We start from the raw sequence: 17,499 nt of genomic DNA on the forward strand, positions 1-17,499 counted from the left end.
TAGATGGATGGATAGATAGATATTAAAGATATATAGATAGATCAAACATAGATAGATGAACGATAGATATTGACCTGAATGAGGAATTCTTCCTTCCATGACTGAAGACTTTCGAAAGACTTTGGGTTTGTGACATCGAAGACTAGTACGCAGCAATCGGCTCCTCGATAAAAAGCCACTCCTAAGCTCTGAAATCTTTCCTGTCCTAGAGAAGAAAACGACAAAGAAGAGAAACAAGCAAAAGAAGAAGAAGACCGAGAAAGAAGGGGATGAATGAACAGAGAGGTGGAGGAAGGAAAGACAGAAAGGCTTTGATATATGACGAGGATGTAACTAGAGAACAGTTATATGAGAGATACGTTTTTTCTCTTGAAAGAAACGAATGATCGAGTATAAATCATGAAATTCAGGTCGCCGTGTTACTACTCCCCCTATCTCTCTGGTGTATATACACTTCACGTGACAAATAAACAACAAAGATATCTTCTCTCTCGAGATATAGATACACAAAACCGTATATATATACGTAGAGAGAGAGATGTATACATATAGAAAATATAAGTAGGCACATGAATGGACAGACGGCGACTGTATGTACAGCTGGTGTTTTCATTCGTTGTAGATTTTGATAAGATCCACAGCTAACACATCCTTCAATAAGCAATTCTTTCCCGAACAGAAGAAGGAATAAGAAAGTCAACCGTTGCCGTAGGTATGTCTTCCTTCCTCTTTATCATCCGGATAGCAATCTTATTCGGTTTTTCTTCTCAAAGAAGGAGAGAAGCTTCATCCCCTCCATAGAAATTTCATAGCCTTGAGAGAGGAGATTCTATACGCTCTTCGAGAACGAGTCAAAGGAGGTCCGCGCTTTCTTCTGTTTGACGCGAAAATAAATTTGCATGCAAGGGGAGAACAGAACAAGAAGAGCAGCTATGACCAACCTCAGCACCATACCCACGCTCTGCGATATCACATCTTCTCCCTCTTAGGCGAAGAGAAGATAAAGAAAGAAAGAAAGAAAGAGTGAGAAAGAAAGAAAGAAAGAGAAGGAAGTAAAGATGGAGACATACAAAGATATGAATGAATGAACGTCGTGTCACCAAAGTCTCCCTCCTGAACTAAACCCTAAAACTCTTCCTCATTTCTTCTCAGATATGGAAAGAAAGAAAGAAAGAAGAGTGAGAAAGAAAAAGAGTACCTGCAGTATCCCAGATTTGAACAGTGACTTCTTTGTCGTCGATAACGACATCCTTGGTTAAGAAGTCCGCGCCGACTGGGGAAAGAATAGAGAGAGAACAAGACATATGCAAAACAAGAGATAGTAGGGAAGCAAGAAAGATAGAATACCTTAGAAAGACAGACATTGTTTCTTTCTTCTCTGGGAGATCCGTGAGTGTGTCTGTGTATAGAGAGAGAGAAGAGGATGACGATGATGTGACCTTCTCCTACCGATATGGAGAGAGACATGGAGAAGAGCCCAAACAACGGCGGGTAAAGAGGGACCTCTCTTACAAGGAAGCAGAAAGAACAAACTTGAAAAAAGGATGGATGGACGTAAGAAGTGTAAGATGAAAAGGTGTCTTTCTTCTAGTTCAGAAAGAAAGAAAGGAACTTTTCTTGATCGACGTACTTGTCGCCTTGTACTGATTGGAAAACTTTTTGTTGACGTATTGATTCATTAAGGATGTTTTGCCAACCCTGCAAAGACAGAGAAGGAGAAGAAGAGAATACGAATGCTTGAACCCTCACTTCTCTTTCTTCTTCCATTGCATCAATCCTTCTCTATCGCCTTTCCCCTAAGAGCATTCGTACAGTTTCATTCAATCAAGAGAAGTCAATGAAAAACACAAAAAGCGGACTCGTGTACGTACAGATCCATCCTAGCACGGCCAAGGAAGTCTTAACTAACGGCGAGCTCGGTGATACGGAGTACGACCGGTCCATACACTTTTTCTGTCTCATTTGGTCGTCGCACACACCGTCGTCCTTCTGACTAACCGCCTTTTCTCTGAAGTGAGAAGAAACAGTTAGTTAGAAAAGAAGAAAGGAGTGGAAGAAAGAAAGAAAGAAGGCGAGAAGAAATACGAAAGAAGATGCCGTAGAAGCTGAAGAAGAAAACTGAGTCCATCAGTGATGGAGGAGGATGAAGGCTCGTGACTGGGATTGTTTTCATGATGTAAAAGACTAGAGCAAAATGAGCTGAGAGTAAGAAGAATAAAATGATGGTGAGAACGTGAAAAGACAAGAAGAGACAGAAGAAGGTTTGAGCAGACGAAGAAAGAAATGTGAAGACAATCTAGTGCTGCTGAAGTAGTGCGATGACTTACCCGCTGTCTCCAAGAATGATAACCTTCAACAAGGCCTTCTTCTTGGGCGGCATTTTCTATACGGGCTTAAGTGTAGATCCGACGGACAATCCAAACTTTCTCGCTCTCACCACAAGAGCCAGGAGGAGAAACACAAGGCGAAGAACTCTTTCACTGCGGCAGCCCTTGATCTATGTAACTAGAGAACAAACGAAAGACACAAGACTCCTAAAGGACAACGTGTGCCTCAACGACGTGCACGCCGACCTGTGCAAACCCGCAATAAAAGGAGAATGCAGACGAAAGAACCATGAGTCGAGAACCGCACAGGAAAGATAATACACAGCAAGCACACCAATGTGCACACAGAGAACGATATAGAGACAAAAATGTCTCTGCTCGGTTCCTCCTCTCTCTGTCTCGCGATACTTAGGCGGACACACATACAATGGAGAAACATCTGGACTGCGGTAAAAATAGGATGGGTGTGGGTGATTAGAAATGCTGAGTTGTCTTTGCAGATGTTGGTGAGGAGAATGGAGGAGATGGAGACTGCTTATGGAAATGAACTTGCTTGCTTGTCTCCCCCATTCGGAAAAGAAGATAGACAACGATGGAAAGAAAGTTCGCTTTACTACGTTGTTCAGTATAAAGAACACGGCGGGATCTACCCTGTGAATGCTAACGCTTGATCAGACGTTCAGTTGTGAAACCAGATCTGTCTCTAATGAAACATCAAAGTGCACGTGAAGCCAGAGAGGGGAACCGAGAGAACGAAACACAGGAGGCTGATGAAGCTCATGGGAAGGAGGTCATTCAACTTCTAGATCTATAAGAAACGTGAAAGGCAATACTAAGATAAGTGGTCGCTAAGATTCAGCCAACGACAAAGAAAATGGAGGCGGGCACACTCAGCAGAACGAACGTTTTCCCAGTGACACAGGAGCCGCTGGTGGTGAAAAAGAAAGGCGGGAGCGCCCGGAAAACTTCTCGTCTACCACGAGAAGTTAGAAACGCTTACGCAGACTCGCGAGAACCTCTAGCAGGAGAAATCAAACCAGTGACACGGGGATCGACTACAGCGGCCCCGCTTCTCGTTGTGAACTCAACTAAGGCCGTCCGAACCAGAGACTCGTCTAACTGAATCAAAGGTTTTGAAGGAATCCGATTCAAAGCATAGACGGAGACTCAATGATTTGCAACAAGACGCGTCTTCCCTGGAGGAAACATTCAAGCAAGTCCACCGTCATGCTGACTGACAAGACTCACCAGGGAAAGAAGACAGCAGGGCAGCCGGGAGAAAATGAGGGGGAGAACACGAACGGTCACGGAGATATTCGTTCTTAAGGATTACGCACGCCTGAACGAATGCTCGGTTGCAACAGAGTTGAGAGAGTTGACGAGTGAGCTCTCACGAGAGAGATGGACGACTGAATCTGGAAGTCCGTTGTCTCGGTCACCAGCTTCTGCGCCAACGTGGACCGCAACAGGGAAGTATGCGCCGTACGACCTCGACGGCTTCCGAGGTAAACCTTAAGTCACAGAAAAGAGCAGAAGATATCAATAAATCCTCAAACGAAAAGAATTGCTCACTTGAATAAACAAAGGTTATTACAGGCCAGACGATGATGATGATACAGTACGCTGTCAGGGCTTCTTGTTGGAGAGTTGAGGAGGGTGGGCCGACGGAGGTCCAAGGGCCAAGGGGAAGCCGAGGTGTACGTACACTCGGCGAGACGAACAACAATGCAAGCAAGCAAGCAAGAATTGTTGAGGCATGAAATCCAGCCGTATTGGGTGGTTTTGCCCGAGATGCTTCCGAGCTGTGAGATGGACTCCAGTCTTTCTTCGTGTGCGTTACATACCAGGCCTTGTGTACTCTGTGCCCAAAGAGCTCACCACGAGTGGATGAGGCGCGTTAAGAAGCACCTCCACTGCGCATGAGACTGAGACAGCAACAGCAAACGCTCTCTGTTATCATGTTAGGGCTGAAACACCAGCCAGGGGTCGGTGGTCCGTCAGAAGCATGACCATCTACTTGTTGGTTGGCTTTAACAGTGCGATTTTACTCTACTTGGTGCATGCCAGGAAATAGTTCGCCGGTTGCATCCCTTCAGTAAGGTCAAAAAGACAGAACGAGATTCTGCGTTCCTTTGAGGTCCTCTTTTCTGTGTTTGTTAACCAGAAGGAGCTATCTCTTTTGCCTGTTCGCTAGTCCGACCCTTGTATTCCATTTCAGATCTCTGTTTCAGCATTTCCCGTGCCGAGTGAGCCAGTCTCTATTGCTGTGTAACACTGGTAGCCTTAGATGTCGATGATCCTGAGCGCCATCAAACCCAGGTGGTGTATCTCGTCTTCTTCTCTGTCTTGCATTGGGGCGCCCCTTCACTTCCGTCTCAGTTTCCTTCGCTCTGGGTCCTTACCGCCGATCTGTACGAAGAACAATCACCGGCTGTCCCTAAGTCGCCACTCTCCGTCATTTCTTTGAACTCCCGAGGGCGACTATCACGGGCATGGCACATCCCCTTGGATCTACTACCCAGCGAGGATGCATCTTTCCTTTTGTCTCATTGTCTGACCGCCTAGATCATTTCTTGTGTGTGCCGCTACTCTTACGGCTACACACAAAGGGCACGGGACACTTCTTGAGATCTCTTCCCGCCACTACCTTGGGATCAAGAAGGAAGGAGGGACTACGGGCGGTAACAAGGATAGTACACGGCTAGCATCTGTCGGATTTCTTAAGTTGGTGTTTCGGCTGTCCCGACGTTTTTCCTACTACTTTTTGCATACTCCAGAAAATGAAAACAGCAAGAGCACCCAGGCCTGTCCAACTACCGTCCTTCCGTAATCAACCACGTATGATACCATCATTCAGTGTATGTGCTGCTGTTGGCGGGAGGAGCGTCGTTTGTCCTCGGCACCATCACAGACGAGACACACCCCTCTACCACTTGTCGCAAGTGGATGAGGATATCGACATACAGTGTGGACAGAGAAAGTCTAGCATGGTCCTGCTCTTGGTGAAGGAAGTCCTATGTACGAAGTCTCTGCACAGATGTCTACATGGCAGATTGGTGGATCCAGCCTCGTCTAACTAGGAGAGACTTCTACCTACGGGTTTCACTGCGCTCTCTCACGTGTTCTTGCTCTTCCGGGCGGTGCCGGCTTTCCTTTTCAAGCTATCTCTCCAGAGAGAAGTCAGCGCCTGTTGGCACTTGACCATCCGTTTTCTTCTTCCCAGCCTGACTTCTTCCCGCTTCGGACCCGGCAGCGAGACTGTCTTTCGTTCGTGGTAGAGTTGTTCTTGCTGCCGTGGCATACCGTTACTCAGATCTTTCCATGGAGTACCATTCGCCACTCCGTCTTCGCCTTTCATATTCGTTATCACATGCTGAAGGACAGAACTCTCCTCTCTTTTCCAATCTTCTTACTTCTCCGTCCGTATTTCCTCCCTTCCTCTTTTCTTTCAATGGCGTGTGTGGCAATTGGCCATACTTCATCTTCACCTTCTTCGGGTTGTTCCCGCGCCTTCGCCGTTTTTTTAGGGCCTAGCTTGTATCCGCTGAGAACTCTCGATTTTCTTTCCCGGCCCAAAATCATGTAGTCTGTTTCGCCCTTCGACGCGAAGAGCAGATACGCCCCGCCGCAGGATCCCGGACTGCTTCTTGCAGCTTGATGACTTCGTCTCGCCTTTCTCTAATGTCGTCTTTTCTTTCTCAGAGAACTCACAGTAAAGAGTTTTCTTTCACATGGGTCTTCACCTCCCGACCATAAGTTCAGAAGAAGAGTACTTCGTGTGTAAGTAGCTGCATTCTCCCTTTTGGTCCCACCTCCATCTCTGCTTCACCATCACTCGGCTAGAGAAGGGACCCCAGCACTGAGGTAGGGAATCTCTTCCAGTTGAGTCTGTACATCAGATCTTTCCACAAGGAAGATGAGTAGGAAGTGGGCTGATGTGGAGAGAGAAGAGAAGGGAGGATCTCCCGATGTTACTTGCTTGAGTTGGTTTGTGGAGAGGGTCCTCGACCATTATGACAGCAGTGCCTTTCTTTGCGAAGACACTTCATTCTCTTTTCTTTCTTTTTAAACCCTCGCAACTGGAAAGAAGTCAGGAGAATGTGTCATTGTGCAGATGCATATCGTGTCCGCCTTGACTGCTTATCTGTGTGTCTTCGCTTTCCTCTTTTCCAAAAAGCTGGCTACGCGGGTTGGTTTCCGTGTACACAGCGCATGTTTACTCTCCTGTCCTGAGGCGGGTGAAGATCTTTCTACACACGTGTCTTTCTTGGATTCCTCCTCCTTTTCACTCGTTTTACACAGGGAAAGGTTGCGGTCTCTTTTGCATGTTTTCATCGGCAATACGCCAAAGCTTCTATGGACTCAGGGGCCTCCTCTTCCACGTCCCCTCTTTCCAGTCTCCAGAATCTGAACTTCCTTACGCATTCCAGTACAGAGAGAGGAAGGTATACTTCGTTCCCTGCGCCTCTAGGATTTAGCTCCTCAACCCGGGCCGGCCACCTCGCTTTTTTTTTCCCATAAGCGAAGTAGTTTCTCGTCTGCCGGGCCGCGGACTGTTAGTCTTCTTTCAAGTCTTCCTTCCTCTCTGTTCTGACACAGAGTTCCGAAGTTTTCAACTCATCACTATCGTATTCCAGCGTCTTCTGTCTCCTGATCTCTTGGTGGAATGGTCTTCCCGTCCTCCTAAGTCGTGAAGAAGAGAGAGAATGCCGGGGTGTTGCTTGGTCGTCTCTCTGTAAGCATTCTCTTCTTACTGAGATTTCTTCCTCTTCCTCTCTCTCTTTGTCTTCTCCCTCGGGCTCCAGCGGTAACTCTCCTTCCTATCTTTGCCGCCCCGTCTCCTTCTTGACTCCTTCATTGGTTCCGTTCCATTCCATTCCACCACCATGTTTTCCTCCTGTGCTTCTTCACCTTTGCCTGCTCCGCCCTTGGTGTTTGATCTGGGAGTCCATACATTTCGTGCGGGGACATCAGGAGATGTCTTACCAAGGTGGATTGCTCCGAGTGTTGTCGGGTATGCTCATGACGATGTCGCCTCTTCGTTCTTTTCTTCCTCACCCTCATTCTTCTCTCCCACAAGTTACCGAGGTGATGCGGCGAGACGGCGGGAGGCCCGGGGGATGTTACTAGCGCCGTTAAATCCTCTAGAGAAGAGAGATCATTTGGATGTTTATCCTGTAGTGTCTTGCTCCCTCCATCCACATCGTAGTTTCAACCAAACAACACAGATCCCCCATCATCTCAAATCAGAGGGAGAAGACGAAAGGGGCAGGGCGGTGGTGAGAATGAAAGAAGAAGACGATCCTAGAGTACGGACGAAAGCGGGTCGACGGGATGGAGGGTCATCGGCCATGACGCAGACTTGTCGCTATATACCATCGGGATGCGGTGGAGTGTATTATGAGGTTGATATTCCGGTGAGTTTGGAGAGTAGATACACGTGCCCGTACTTCTGCCTGTACCCGCGTTTTCCGTCGCCTTATTGGGTGCCCTCATGTTCAGTAAAACACGACTTGTGGAGTCTTTTCTTCACGTCTTCTCATGGGGATCGTAGTACTCTCTACTCATTAGCGCGGACATGATTCTACTTGTGTGTATGTGTGTGTATAACTATGTAAAAGATAGGTAAAGGCAGGAGGAGGTCAAGGAAGCTTCAGAAGAAGGACTTACTTAGTTCTCACATGTCAACACACATCTTGAACATATGTGCATTTTTGAAAACTCCTCATATTCGCTGAATTCTACTGCTTGGAAAGTATGCTCTTGCGGTGGGCTGAGGGATGAAAAGTCTACCTGGGGCGATATACACCCCGTAGCCGAGATCTTGAATCGACGGGTGTTTCCGTCTTGGTAGCACATCCAGACAGCATCTGTGTACCTGTAGTACCTCTTAAGACGAAATAGCGTAATAGAATGGATGGCATAACTCAGAGAGAAAAGGCGAAAAGAGAAACATTTATCTGCATTGAGAGGGCGGCGGTTGCTGCCGTGAGCCCACGCCTGTCGGGAAAGTTATCGTCACTTTCCCAGGGGGAGCTTTATACTCATCCTGATCGCTTAGAGACTAGATAGATGAATAGAGGCTAACTCTTTGCGTCTCAGGCGGTGACTGTGTTCGTGGTATTGAGGAGGAACTGCTAAAGAAGGATGAAAGACGGCGGAGATTTTGACGTACCTTCTACTGTCGTGTGGTAGGGGCAGGAGTAGTAGGAGGGCTTTGGAAGGCATGCGTCGTTAGCTTTCTGCTCTCTATCTGCTCGAGCACGTGTCTGTGAGATAGTTCAGGTGTCTTCCTGCTCGACACACTCGGCAGGCACGAGTGGAAATCATGAATAGAAATGGATTTTGCGTGTTTCTTTGATAACAAACTGGCAGGGTTTCACAAAGCTCATAGAGGTTGCATGCGGGCCTCGAGGACTAAACGAGGGAAGTCTTGAAGGAAGAGCCGTGTTATTGACGGAGCCAAACTACATGAATCGAAAACTACGCGATGCTTATGCTGAAATGCTTTTCGAAGATCTAAAGGTCTGTCGAAAAGAGAGAAAGAATCAAAGAGCGAAAGTTTGGGAAAAATAACGTGAGGCTGGTTGTCTTTGTAAGCAGCGCACTGTTTTCCTCCATGGAGGCATGATTGAATCTTCTTATGTCATTGCTTGTCTATCTCTCTCGTGCCTTTGTGTGGGACGTAAGCTTTCTTGATGGTTCTACAATGCATCTATTGATGTAGGTGAAACCTTCGAAAAGCTTGTAGAGAGGCCTAAGGTCGCAGTAGTGATACCTTTCAGTATACCGTACCCGCTAGAAACAGGACACGGAGACGACGCAGGGACAGGAGGCTGACGCACGTGATGTCTCTAGAGGAGGGGGGGGCAGCTACTCACTCTTCAGAGTACTCGATGAATACGAATGCATGCATGCAGCCGGCACGTCTTCTTTTGTGGAAGTGTCTGGAGTTTTCTCTCTCATCTACTTTGTTTCTGTCGTACCTGCGAGCTCGGCGAGCTGGTTCTCATCGATGTTCCCGTCCAAGTGTCCATATCGATGTTTTCTTAAGGAAAAGAATGTCTGCAGGTATGATGCCTATAGTCGCCGCGGAGCACTGCATGTCGAACTTGTTTCTTTGTTGTCCCTTCTTTAGTCTGCTTGTGTACAGTCTAGCTCGTGTTGTTCCTCTTTTCTCTACTGATATCCGGGTCCAGGCGCGTCTCTCTCAGCATTTCTACGTACTCGTCTCTATCGCCGTCTGTCTCTCTCGCTAGCTGTCTCTGTCTTGGTGTCGCTATCCGTGTCTGTCTTTTTCTCGGTGTCTCTGTCTGTGTTGTCTTTTAGGGAAAACGTATTGTAATATAGGTTTTGATATTATTGGTTCTTTTCTCGTAGAGAACGAAAGAGAAGAATTGACTATTTCAACGTGTCTACTCGATGACATCTATCTTCCCTTAATGTATTGTGAGTCTGGATCTGAAGGAAGAGTAGGTGGTCTGTCTTTGTTTCTTTCCAAAACAGTAGTATTCCACTGATGTTGGTTCCCCATGTGTCTCTCCAGGTATCCCATGGATTTCTATGCAAGAAAGCGGCGCTGGCTTGCTTTGGATGCGCGCGAACCTCCTCCATTGTCGTAGATATTGGGCACTCCAATACATCCGTGTGTGCTGTCCAAGAAGGCTATGTTCTACAGAGATCCGTGCAAGAGGTTCTGTTTGGCAGCTATCATCTAAGTTCGTATGCGAGATCTGTTTTGCTGGACCCCGTCCACAACAACAACATAACATCTATAACACCTGGATATGCTGTTACCCGCTTCCCTTCACATTCTTCCGATGATACTTTTAGGGGTACAGTGCCCTCACATCTTTCCCAGCAGACGAAAGGCGAAACGGATGACCTCCATGAGAGTACGATGTACGAACATTCAGATCATCCGAACCCAATTACATCTCAGTGGAAGGTAGAAGAAGGAGGAGGATGTAATGGTGCTACGAGTAGTGGTAGTAGTACTTCTCCTGGGTGGAATCGCCACAATACGCAACGTTCTAGTCCGGATAGTAAGAGCCATGAAGGATCGAGAGATTTAGTGGGGGGAGGTCGAGGTCTGGAGGCGTCTGGAGGAAGAGCGGGGAGTCCATCTTCGTCTTTATCGTCAACTGCTGGGGGTTCACCTTCACTGAGGCCACCAGGAACGGGGGGCGACGGTGGGGGTGAGAATAGGAGCCATAAGAATGGTGATCGACATAGAAAAGGAGGAGAAGGAGAAAGCAACGGTTCTAATGATCTTTCAGGTGTGAAAGCAGAACATATTCATAACAGTTTCACAAAACAAGAAGAAGGAGAAAATCATTCCAGCCAGCATCAACATCTATCCGTTAGCGGTGGTCTGCTCCCCTCTCCGTCATCGCCAGATGGAAGAGAAGAAGATCGAGATGTCAAGACTAAGCCTTCGAATGATAGTCATTGTACTGGGACTCGTATTTCTTCATCATCCATTCCGAGGACCTTCACGGACTGGAGACATAATGAAGTTGTTGAAGTCATCGCATGCCCTCATGTTACTCCAAGTTACCGGGAGTGGGGTGAAGCTCATATCCTTGAGACTCTCACGCAGGTCAATCAAAACATATTCTTTCTATTACATAGTGGTCGGACGTGGCTCTCTCTGTTAGACTAGAAGTATTTTTCATTTCCACTGTATGTAGATGTATCCAGAATCACTTCTGATACATGTCTGCATATGTGATGTTGGTGTCTAGTAGCGTAATACAATGTATATAAGCCATGCATCGGGGGGCCGCTTCTTGTGTATCTCTGTAGGCAGTACAGCGTACTTCATCGGTGTTCCTTAGAGAGCCACGACTATCTCGCCTTCTTACAAACTTGCAGACGTCCGTTACTTCACTTGTAGAGGTGTTGTAAGCTAAACCCCTTAGACGACGCGACGGTCCAGGCTTCGGGAGGTCTTTTGAAATAGTGGGAACCCATACGGCTATGTGTGGTATGAGAATTTCAACAGAGAAAGCGTCGTACTGGTCTCTAGGAGAAGCTTTGGACAGACATTCCATAGTGTTGTTTGTGTATGTATATACATATATATATGCAGGCATCCGTGTACTGCTACACCAGCAGTTATCTCTATACAAAGGTACTGTCGAGCTGTTGTTTTCGGTCCGTCTTCTCCGAGCCTCACGATCGTGGTGCTTCTCTACGTGTTCACATGTGTAGGAAAAAAGGCGTTTGCCAGCTTGTACAACTTGATAGGAAGATTCAGGCAGAGTGATTACTGTACCAACAGGAAGTCCTGGGTTTCCACGAACTGATTGGCTCGTCCCGTTTTTGAAGGGAGGGCAAAAACAAAGGAGAAGCTCTTGGTACACTGCACCTTCGGTAGGATGGATCGAGGTTTTCTTCAGTTGAGTTGTTCTTTTTCAGGTCCTTGGGGAGTGCCGGTCACGGCGATCGGCTTTAGCGTTAGAAGCCGCGTTGTTACTTCCATCTTCTTCATGCTCTTCGCCTTCATCTCATGGAATTCTCCATGAAGGAAGAGTTTCAAGTCCATCAGCAGAAGGAAGGGGAGGAGGGAGATGCTTCTACGACGACGGTGCAACTGGGGGAGCTGGTGAAGTACTGGGACACCGTAAAAGGAGTCATGCATCTCCCTTGTCATCGTCTAGGCGGCGTGATGGAGGAGAGGTTTCCTCTCTCCCTGAGGGCTCCACGCTATCACATTCGTCGTCAACATCATCGTGGTCGCGGCACACGACTCCGAATTTGAACGGGGGACATCGATCGCAAGACGAAGGCGCCGACGGATGTGGAGGAAAAGTCGGACACGGTCATGGTGATAACGGTAACATATACATGTTACCCGACGGTACAATGTTGAACTCGGCAACGGTCGAACGGTTACGTGAAGGCATACCGGAGATGTTGTTTTCCTCTACTTTACGTGCTCGTCTTTTCCCCGTATCTCCCCCACCCCCTACATCGCCTCTCCATCGACAAAGTCGCGGTGTCTTCTTCAATTTCCCGGGAGTAGGAAGAGGAGAACGAGAAGGAAGGCTCTCAGTCAAGAAACAGCACGAGAGAGAAGGAAGTGCTTGTGGTGGTGGAGCGCCCTCCTCAGACGATAACGTAGTCGATGGTAGTAGGAGTCGTCACAATAGTCGGGGATGGGGTGTGTCTGGCGGTGGCCATGATGGTAGCCGTAGTGGTACCTCAGACAACTCGATGATGGGAGCGGATGGAGTGATGGATTGTATGAAAACATGTATCCTTGAGTGTGCTAGATCGGCGGGAGATGGTGCGGGGCAATTACGAGGGAGGGATATCGTTGCCACGGTTGTCCCTACAGGCGGAGGCACTCTTTTTCCTGGCTTTCTCAGTCGATTCAAGGAAGAGGTAAGATAAAATTCAAGAAGTGATCTGTCTTCTGTTTTGGGTGTGTCTACATCATCTTCGTTTCCTATCCCGTGCATGGATGCTTCCTGCAGAAGACGAACAAGAGACGAGTTCTTTGTCGTTCATCTCTATTGTGTGTTCATATCCTTGTCTTCACGAAGCGAGCCAACCCAGCATGACGTTCAGTCGCAAAACGTAACCTTTCTGCCTTTGTCATTTCGTACCTCATCACTCAGCGTGAGAGCTGTCATTTGCGTGAAGAATTGAAGACAAGAGGACATGGCGGGCTCACAGACGCCCTGCGTGCGCCGGGTGGGTGTCCTTTCTCTTTATTAGTCGCACTTTCCTCTATACGTTCTTACAGTCCTTTCTACCCCTCATTCACTTCTTGAGCGACTATTCTTTTGATGAAGGTAATGTGTTTCGCCGCTACGACGTCCCAGTTACCCTTGGAGGTTTTGTCAACTTGAAGAAGCTTCTGGAGTTGAGTGTCCTTTTGGCTTGGTGATATACACCATCGCGTTGTCACTCATTGCTTCACTTGATTGGGCGAACCCTTCTTCCCATTTGCTCCCAAAAAAACGCATCGAGTTTCTCTTGTCATCGTCTTCGGTCCTTTCAAGGTCTTCATCCTTCTCAGCGCCATCCCCCTGGATAGATAGATAGATAGACTTAGATGCTAGCCTTTCCTCTGTGTCTTTATGTGTCTCTTCTTGTCTCCTTTTTCTCCTGTGTACCTGCGCAATGTTTTTTTTTGCCCCCTGTTGGCTGACTCTTACGCATTCCTTAGTACATATGTCTGGGTCACTGGCTTATGTTTGTCCGACCTAGGTAATCGCCATACAGTCCCATGGGGGCCGGGAAGGAGTTCCTGCTTCATCGCCGGTGTCGTTTGCTGTCCTTAGTGAGTAGCCATGTTCCTTGTACCAACAGACCAAGCTTTCTGTCAAAGTGAGGCACCGCCGCGCTTGTTCTGCTCCTGTGGGACGCGCATGCTCGGCAGTCTGTAAGCAGTGAGCTTCGTCCCTTGTACGACGCATCAACAATGTCTATAGAAGAAGTTTGACATTTTTTTTAACTCGAACCACGAACTGGTTTCCGTGAAGCAGGGTCTTCCTGTCCTGCCTCTCTTCACTTTTGCAGATACAAGCTCTTCAAGCTGATCAAGTCATCGGCGGCGTACTTGGACATCGTGGGGATGGTTATAACATGTCAGTAGGGGGCGGTGTAGAAGAAACGTCCTCTCCGCCCTCTTGCTTCTCGTCTGACTTTGTGGCACCACCTCTACGTGTTGTGGCAAGCTCCGTTGACGCCGAAAGGCACTTCGCGGCGTGGATTGGTGGCTCAATCTTGAGCTGTCTGGGGAGTTTTCCACAGTTTTGTGTTACCAAGGAAGAGTACGAGGAATTTGGAGCGCGTGGGGCTATCGATAGAAAGTGTCCCTGAGAATCTGTTTTGAGATACTGTTCACTCTACATACGCGCACCTTACTATAGTATCGTTGTCACGTGTTCACGCGTGTCCGTACATCTGATTCTACTGCATCAAAGAGAAAAGGGAACCAAGAGCAACACGGGTATAGATGCATGCATGCATGTGTCTATCCTGTTCGTGCCCGTGTTTGCTTGAGTGTCCAAAGATTCGTGGCCGTAGGTGATGGCTTAGTCCGCTCGCCGTGCGTGCGCACACACGGAACTACGCGGATTTCTTCGTCCTGGGCGAGCAGCTGTCGAACTGCCTTATTGTGGAGGCCCGTTCGCGCATAGCAGCCGTTACAAGCGTGGTCCGGTCACGCTCCACGCGTTCACATGCTTTCGCCGACATATACGTGGTCTGTATAGTTCTGAGCAACACTTGGGGATTTCAGACGGCACGTCCTCCTTTTCTGTCGGTCGAAGTCTTCTGTTTCTCGTCACTTTGGACGAGACGAGATAATCACCTGGGGCACGAGGATAAGAGGTGCTCTGCCAGCAGAGACTAGCCGAGGATACATAACGCTTCCTCGTTGTATTTTCCGACAGGGGCGCGCGCCGGCGCTTTCGGAGCTGTTACTCACAGAACCAACAGTACCTGTTCTAGTTCCAGGCACCTTCTGCGGATGACGCTCGCCACAGACCTCATCTCGTCACGTACCATGGTCCGCCCCATCGCTCGTCGACGATTTTATGACGCGTACGCGTCTAAGTAGGCCATGTCGCAGTCTGAAGCTATACAGGTGAGGGAGCGTGTAGCAAACAAGCATGTACACTAACTCGAGACAAGTGCGTACGGCAAGGGCGGACGTGCAACAGCCTTTTGAACAACTCTGTAGGGGGAAACTTCGTACCGTCATCGGTACTTGCGGGAGAGACAAGTAGCTTGCGAAACAAGGGGGCGATGCACGCGCACCTAGGGTGACGGGCTTTCGGTGTAGTCCGTGTTGTGGCGGCCCGAGTACACCGCGGCTGAACGTCCCGAGCCACCTAACGGAATTCCCCTTCTGGCTGCTCGCAGCTTCAGCTGTTTGAGCTAATTGTGCGGGAGTCTCCGGCAGTTGGCCCCAGCCAACAGGTGGTTACACGCTCTCCGGAGAGAAGGGCTTGCACCGAGGATTTAAGAAAGCCAGCCCCAATGAGCACTCAACGGAGAAAAATGAAAAGAAAACATCTCTCGCCCGCGGTGTGAACCTGGTCATCATGGCCGCAGGCGAGGAGATCTCTTGAAAGTTTCCTAGGCAACTCTCGCCAAAGCGGTCACGGGAATCCGTCTGCTTTCGAGGCAAGGGCGGCTTGAAAGACGCAGAAGTGCGTCGCCCAGATGCTTCTTCTGCCAGGAAGCACAAATTTTCTCCGGAGTTGATACGTTCTGCTCACTAGGAGTCTAGCTTGCTGGGCTGTCCGTGTGAACCCGTCTCATCTGGCTGAATGGAGAACAACGGGGCACCCGTCTTCCAGCCGTCCTGTGAACTGCGTTGAAGTGTAGCCTCTCGCGACTGCGCGCTCCAGGGTTCTCCAGCATGCAACGCTTCCCAAAACAGGGAACTGAAGAGAGGGGTGCTTCCTTGGGCGGAGTTATACGTATGCGACTGTGTCTGCACTTCAGTTACAGTACCTTCCTGTTGCTGCCCAGAACACGCCCGCAGCAACTGCAGATTAGACTGGCGTCTTTTTTAGGTTTGGAAGCATCCTCCGCCTCGCAGATCTAGAATCTACAAAGCGGCTCCAGAGCGACCCTCGCTCACGAGAGCGGGTACAACCTCGTCTACCGCTGATGGGTTGCTTCTCTCATGCAAGCGCGCGAGGCAGCCAGTCACGCATACCCGTATTGGGAGAACTGACGCGCCGCTGGGAGTGCAGGGGTTTCCTCGGCACTCATTCGCCAGGCCGCGTTTGCAAACGGCGGACAACGGTAGCGGGTGCCCTTCAGTTGAAGTTCGGACTGGGGGACCCGCACCCGATGCGCACGTGCAGAACTCCTCGTTGCTTCTAGACCTTGCACACCGGCAAGTATTGCCAGTGCCTAGGCAGCGCTGCTGCTTGCCGACTTCGGGCCCCCTCTGTCAAGAATCCAGCTGTAGTGCACAGCAAGGGGCCGTGACGGTCCATTCCAAACACCATAGGCTCTCTGTCGGCTCCAGCCAACTTTCGCCAACGGCTGCGTTGTGCTCCGCTTGCGCTTGGGCGCTTTCTATATCACTGCTTACATTTTTAGGGATGTCCCTGTACTCTATCTGAGGGTCACGGCACCGTTTTGACTACAGGGTAAAGCCGTCTGAGCAAACTGAGCGTTATGCTGTTCGCTAGCTATCTCCCCAGGCTAACCTGCCAAGCAGCTGAGCCCGCCTTGCCTATCGATTCTTCAACTCACGGCAGACGCGAGCCACGCGCCTCTCTTCCAACTGACCACCAGACAGCTTAGCAGCGGGAAATGGCTATCGTCGCTGTCGCATACGGTGAACTAACAACTGCGGCTCCACGGAGGATGGCGTTCAGAAGTCTGTAAGGAACGGAAGCAGTGATGGTCACTACTCCGACCCCCCCTCACCAGCGAGGGAGATGCCTATCTCGGCCGTCGGATACAGAATTAAATGAAAATATCAAGTGCATGTCCACACAGCCGGCGTCACTGGAATCATAAAAAAAGAAACCAATTGATGGGCTGGTCTGTCCCAGTCAATGTCGCTACGACTTCAGTTGACCGCCGCAGGGCGGCAGAGCACGCTGCGAGATCCTGCTACAGCTCCGCAGAACGTCAAGGCGTGCACTTGCTCGATCCAGACTCGAATTCAGTCGACGGAGACTGATTGACAGCTGATCTCAGGAGAATGCAAACCTTGTTGTCCTTTCTGTAGGTGAAGAACTTGCAATACTTGTACCCCAAGCACGCCTTCTGGCACTGCCCAATCGTCTGGGCGAAAAACGGAGGCTTTACTGCAAACCCGATGTACTTCTGTGACTTCATGCAGCTCTCGCCCGGAACAACGTCATGCGGTGGTGGCGTTGGTTGGTCCGCGACACACTTCGAGACACCGGAGACAAAATTGTCATCTGGCGTGAGCGGACTTTTGGCGCGCAGCTTAAAGCACATTCTCGTGGCAGTGTTATACGAGAACGCCTTGCAGGGCACAACAGGATCCGAGCCATCGGAAACAGACCAACCAGGCACAAGATCCGCATCAGCAAGTCGACGCACAACGGGAGGAACCATATCCGTGTACTGGCCAGACCAGTCGCGCACCGCAACTCGGCCTGGATGATCTCCTCGTGAACCACCTGGAGGTGTTGGATCAGTATCTCCTCCT

At 49.2% G+C, this 17,499-nt stretch overlaps 3 protein-coding genes across 3 annotated transcripts in view; 1 reads left to right on the top strand and 2 right to left on the bottom strand.

Moving 5' to 3' along the window:
- Positions 1 to 41: 41 nt before the first annotated feature.
- Positions 42 to 4,163, bottom strand: CSUI_003614 (uncharacterized protein; the record flags this gene model as incomplete). Its single annotated transcript, XM_068063810.1, has 5 exons — positions 42 to 205; positions 1,199 to 1,273; positions 1,631 to 1,698; positions 2,328 to 2,573; positions 3,576 to 4,163. A coding segment is annotated over one exon (399 nt), but the record flags the coding sequence as incomplete, so codon positions are not given.
- Positions 4,164 to 4,383: 220 nt separating this feature from the next.
- CSUI_003615 (actin-like protein alp3b) lies at positions 4,384 to 14,530 on the top strand. Its single transcript, XM_068063811.1, has 5 exons — positions 4,384 to 7,744; positions 8,703 to 8,852; positions 9,874 to 10,929; positions 11,751 to 12,719; positions 13,863 to 14,530. The coding sequence occupies exons 1-5, from the start codon at positions 7,214 to 7,216 to the stop codon at positions 14,163 to 14,165; spliced, it is 3,009 nt and encodes a 1,002-aa protein (XP_067924208.1). The 5' UTR covers positions 4,384 to 7,213; the 3' UTR covers positions 14,166 to 14,530.
- A 1,953-nt stretch (positions 14,531 to 16,483) lies between these two features.
- The window catches only part of CSUI_003616 (microneme protein), a 3,408-nt gene continuing 2,392 nt past the window's right edge, over positions 16,484 to 17,499 (bottom strand). Inside the window, exon 4 of the mRNA XM_068063812.1 lies at positions 16,484 to 17,494. Within this exon, the coding sequence (XP_067924209.1) occupies positions 16,950 to 17,494 (545 nt within the window). The 3' untranslated portion in view covers positions 16,484 to 16,949. The remainder of the gene's footprint in view (positions 17,495 to 17,499) is intronic.

This window comes from Cystoisospora suis, assembly GCF_002600585.1.
Source record: "Cystoisospora suis strain Wien I chromosome Unknown contig_1637, whole genome shotgun sequence".
Taxonomy (NCBI): Eukaryota; Apicomplexa; class Conoidasida; order Eucoccidiorida; family Sarcocystidae; genus Cystoisospora; species Cystoisospora suis.